The 5,317-nt window shown below is 45.5% G+C and overlaps 1 protein-coding gene across 1 annotated transcript; it reads right to left on the reverse strand.

Moving 5' to 3' along the window:
- Window positions 1-374: 374 nt before the first annotated feature.
- RPS21 (ribosomal protein S21) lies at window positions 375-4,498 on the reverse strand. Its single transcript, XM_068150066.1, has 6 exons — window positions 4,445-4,498; window positions 4,146-4,239; window positions 3,358-3,421; window positions 1,647-1,718; window positions 622-677; window positions 375-437 (listed from the first exon to the last, which is right to left on the reverse strand). Exons 2-6 carry the CDS (start codon window positions 4,193-4,195, stop codon window positions 428-430), a joined length of 252 nt encoding a protein of 83 aa, XP_068006167.1. The 5' UTR covers window positions 4,196-4,239; window positions 4,445-4,498; the 3' UTR covers window positions 375-427.
- Window positions 4,499-5,317: the final 819 nt, after the last annotated feature.

Consider the following 5,317-nt stretch of genomic DNA (forward strand, 5'->3'; position numbering starts at 1 on the left):
TGGGTATGTTCCTGTGTGACCTGCTCCAGGTGATCTTGCTCTGGCCAGGGGGCTGGACTGGATGATCTTTCAAGGTCCCTTCCAACCCTTAACCTTCAGTGATTCTGTGACAATGTTCCATTCCAGATTGAAGAAATGGAGCTGAGCTACAATTGCAAAACTTATTAAATCTGGAAAAAAAATATGACAGCAACCCAGAGAGTGAAGTGGGAATTCTTCATGCTCAACCCTGGCCCTGCTTCAGGAGCTGCCTTAAGAATTCATGACCAGAATCTGTGTAGTGTTTTTTTGAAGACACACATTTCCAAGTATTCAAGATGAACTATAATAAACCCAGGGATGTTTATGACTTCAACAGAAGACACACCATAACATAGGTTCAAACTGTTTATTTTACATCAGATGTTCCACACTGGAGTCTCTTCAGTTAAAAGTTCCTAGAAGAAAATCAAACAAACACTGTTACAAACTACTTTCGCTTCAACCAGCTCCACTAAATGCTTCTGACAAACTGTGTAGCCCTCCTATAAATACAGGGTGTACTTTTTCATCCCAAAAGAGAAGGATTTGGCTATGGAAGTTACCCTTACAATAGTCAGAGGATAAGATAAACATACGTACTTGGAAACAATTCCATCGTTTTTTGCCAGGCGCAGAATGGAGTCGTCCGATTCCCCCTTGAAAAGAACCAAACATGATTCTGAAGTGAGCAAGGAATTGCTGAGACATTGCAAAGAGGCAGCTGCAGCATTTAATGCTCATAGGGAAACGCACAACATCTTAACACAGATTTCTATGTCCAGATTCGGGTTTTCATAACAAGCTGCTAAATGATTTCTTAAGCTTAGAGGATGACAACAGAGCTTGAACTTGATGAAACACACATTTGCATTAGCAAGATGTGCTTCTGGGTGAGCAGACCCCTGATCAAGTCTAGGAACCTTCAGATCATGTTTGACAAACGGAAGTCAGGGCATCTTTAATCATAAATACCAGATTATTTATAATTATAAACAACAAAGGCAGATATGAATAGGTTGCACAGTCTCAAACCAAAAAACCCCACTCGCATCCTTCAGTGTTTAAAAACCAACAGGACACAGATCATTCTACAAGCTGTGCCAGGGCTTGTTTAGGTTTAGGCTGGATGTTAGGAAGAAGTTCTGCACAGAGAGATTGGCCATTGGAATGTGCTGCCCAGAGAGGTGGTGGAGTCACCATCCCTGGAGGTGTTTAGGAAGAGACTGGATGGGGTGCTTGGTGCCATGGTTTAGTTGATTAGATGGTGTTGGGTGATAGGTTGGACTCGATCTCAAAGGTCTTTTCCAACCTGGTTAATTCTATTCTATTCTATTCTACAAGCCCAAGGATTGAGGATAAAACCAGGAAAAAACTGATTCTTGCCAAGTGTTTGGTTAATAGTTGGACTAGATGATCTTAAAGGCCTTTTCCAACTGAAACAATTCTCTGAGTCTAGAAGTGGATGTGTTCAGGTCTTCACTCTGCCTTCACTATCTCCACAAAAGCTCTTCCACTAGCATGAGCTGAAGGCTCATTGTGTTTTCAGGGCCAAATGAGAACCTAAAAATGGATTAATTGATATTAAAAGAGGCACAACTGTTTTGTAGGTGAAGAAATTAACTCACCATTCTACGAATCGGTCCACAAATGGCATATGTTTTGCACTGGCCATTTACTCTGCCTGTCACCTTGTCAACCTGGAATTACAAACAAGTTACTCCATAGGGATTCTTCCAAAGTTTCACACTCCTGTCATACTTGCCTATCAACCACCTAAGGATAAAAATGGCTTGTCAAAATGCTGCAGATAATAAATGCTCTTTTTAAATTCACAGCTAGTGCAGCTATAAAATTCAAAGGGTCACACAATGCAATGAGAACACAAGAATGGTAGCCAGAAGAAGAAAACAACTGGAGTCCTGAAAAAATGGTGAAGCTCAATGTAAAGTTTCCATGTGGATTCTGCTGCCTTTGTTAGTTTTGTGTTGTTTCTTTTCATTAGGGAAAATTGAAATGAAAGGGGGAAGGAGACAGTCTTGCTATAAAGATAGAAACATGCCCGAGCTGAGGAACACACATTTCTCATCTCCATAGCTGCTGAGAAGTTCAACATTAAAAAAGATCACAATGACAGAAAATAATATAAATAATGAAATCAAACAGTGTAGTGAACCCTACAATGCTTTGTGAGTTTGAGTTCTACTCATCTTGATCCTCTGAAAGCAAGCTACAAGGATCACTGAAGGAATTAAACACAATGAACAAGAGAAATATTTGCCTTAGTATTTACAGGGAATCTTAAACAGCATTTACAAAGTGATTTCTTTAGGCAGGTAACACAAGAGACTCAAGCTATTTAAAGACAATGGAATTCAGTCTTGTGCCTCCCACTCAAAAAGAAATCAGTCAGGCTACATGGCTCATAAGCTATAGGAACATTGTGTACCACATAGGGTAAACAAAGGCATGCTGAAAGGAGTTTAAATTAACTGGAGCCCACTGGGACTAACTGGGATCCTGCAGGAGTCAAGGTCTGCTGTGGGTTTTCTCAGCATGTATGTTAAGCTTGGAGGGATTCACAGTAACACTGCCTTGAGGAGACAAAATTAAACAAGAACGAATTCCCTGTGCTACAAAAATAAAACTAAATGTACACCACCAGGTCAGTACAAATAACCAGCATGCCTTGGGAAAAAATTCCAAGCACATAATACCCCAAACACTGAGTCAATAAAGTGATAAAGCTGCTCCCGGAACACAAAAGCAGCAGTGTCATGTGTTAACAGAAATGATTCGTGATTCAAGCAAAACACAGAATATGATATTTCAGTGAAGCAAGCAGACCAGCAGTAGAGTTCTGCTCTGGAGAACTGGATCTTGCTTGAAGTTTAGAGAAATTAGAACACACACTGAGAATACCCACCAGAAAATTTAAACCCAGGGTGCAGAAAGACAGACTGAGGAACTGCACTTTCTTACAAGCAGGTGAAAGTAGGAATGATGAAGACTTTCCTAGAATCAAGCACTTGTCCTCCTTGTCTATAGAAAAGGAATTCCCTAATTTCTAATTGTAATTATCTAGGGTTAGGAAGTTGTATTTAGTGAAACAGTTAAGGAATGGAACAGACTGTACAAAGCTTTATGAAATTCTGTCTAATGAGTATTTTCCATATGCTGAAAAATAACCAGAGGCAACATCACAACATACTTCTATGTTTGAAAACCCTCAAGCTCTAAACTTCTATGGCCCTCTACTGAATCACCTGGAGACATGTCATAAGCTGTCAGACCACCAAAAGACAGAAAATCTCTTATCATGTCTGCAACAAAACTTACCTCAGAAATATTTATCTGAATTGAAGCATGATCCTTAGCCCCAATTATTCGGTTGCTGGCAGAGCTAAGAACAAAACAACAAAATATACTGAAACAGAAGGAAAGGGACAGACAAATCTACATGCATTAAAGCTGCACCAGCAGTTTAGACAGTAAGAGTTTAAGATTTCAGTGCTCAGAAAATTAAAATGCACTTTCAAGCACTGCCCAAAGAAAAGCAGGCTGAGGGGAGTGCTGCTCGCTCTCTAAAACTTGCTGAAAGGAAGCTGGAGACACTTGAGGGTTGGTCTCTTCCTAGGTAACAACTGACAGGACAAGAAGAGATGTCCTCAAGATGTACCAGGGGAAGTTTAGATTAGGAATGAGAGAAACTTCTTCCCCAAAAGAAGTTACCAATGCTGGAAGAGATTGCCCACAACAGTGGTGGAGTCATCATCCCTGGAGAGACTGAAAAGCTGTGCAGATGCGGTGCTGAGCGATGTAGTTTAGTGGTGACCTGACAGTGCTGGCTTAACAGTTGGACTCAACAATTTTAAAGGCCTCTTCCAACTTAAGTAACTAATTCTATGATCTGCCACTGTAAGGCTAACAGTCATACAACAAAGGATGCAGACGCTTTATACAAAAAAATTAAAAATACAGTAAGAAAACTAAGCAAATTTTGTCTTCCTATAGTCGTTACTCCAAAACATCCTGCCAACTGAACTGGCCTCTGTTCGGCTCACCGCCAAGCGTTGCAGACCCGCCATCCCCACCGGCTCCCCCTGCCGCCGAAGGGACCCGCTCACCATTTCCGAGGGACGTAGAGGTCCACGAACTCCCCAGCGTCGTTCTGCATCGCGTTCGGTTTGCCGCTGAAGCACAAGCACCAAGCAGTAAGACCTAGAAGAATCACAGCAGGGTTCACCAGGCCAGGCCTACGAAGGCAGTCCCCACTGCCACCCTCCCCGCGATCTGCGACCCCAGGGCAAGCCCACTGCCTCCCCCGGCCTCACAGCAACCTGGACAGCGCGGAAAGAGCCTCCCCAGCCCCCCAGGGCCCCGCCCGGGCCGCTGGCTCCGGAGCAGCGCCGAGACCCGCGCCTACCTCGCGTGCGCCGCGGCGGAAAGGACGGGAGGGGGGCGGAAGCGGAAAGACGTGGGAGGGCGCGGGGCAGCTTCCGGCGGACGGCGTGACGTCACAGCGCGCGCTGCCGAGGAGCGCCGGTCGAGCGCCGGGGAGAGGGAAGCCTCTGCAGCAGCTGAGGGGGGGCCGGGAGCGGGGTAGCGGCAGGAGCGGGCCGCCGCTGGGCTTGGGGGAAGCCCCGGGGCCAGGGCCCCCTCCCCTCAGCCGCAGGAGCTTCCCAACACCCCCAGCTCGGGCCGCCGCTCCTGGAAGGAGGGGAGGGCCCCGTGAACGTGGGGGAATCGTTTCGGTTGGAAAAGACCTGTGAGATCAATGCATCCAAACCGTGTTTAGCTCTACCACCTCTAGCGCTAAACTATGGCCCCCCGCACCACATCTCTGCCTCTTTTCAACACCTCCAGGGACGAAGATTCAACTCTGTCCCCAGGAGCCCCGTCCAGTGTTCGAGAACCGTTTTGGTGAAGAAATTTCTCCTCCGAGCCAACCTCGGTCTTCTCTAGTGCAAGTTGAGATCATCTCTCCTATGGCTTGCTGCCAGGGAGAAGAGACTGGCTCCAGCCTTGCTTCAAGGAGATGCAGAGAGACAGAGAGTCTCCCCTCAGCCTCCTTCTCTCCAGGCTGAACAACCCCAGGGGTCCTTCAGCCCCTCTTCATAAGACTTGTTCTCCAAACCCTTCTCCACTTTCATTGCTCTTTGCACACACCCCAGCGTCCTCAAAGCAAACAGTAAGTCGAGGGGAATATACACAGTAGATGGGAACCAGCCAGCCCAGGAGTAACCCTCAAGGAAACCAAAAGATCATTTCCAAACAAGACATTTGGTTACAAAACATG

The sequence above is a fragment of the Melanerpes formicivorus genome, unplaced genomic scaffold, assembly GCF_026170545.1.
Source record: "Melanerpes formicivorus ecotype bairdi unplaced genomic scaffold, bMelFor1.0.p_v2 SCAF_19, whole genome shotgun sequence".
NCBI classification, from domain to species: Eukaryota; Metazoa; Chordata; class Aves; order Piciformes; family Picidae; genus Melanerpes; species Melanerpes formicivorus.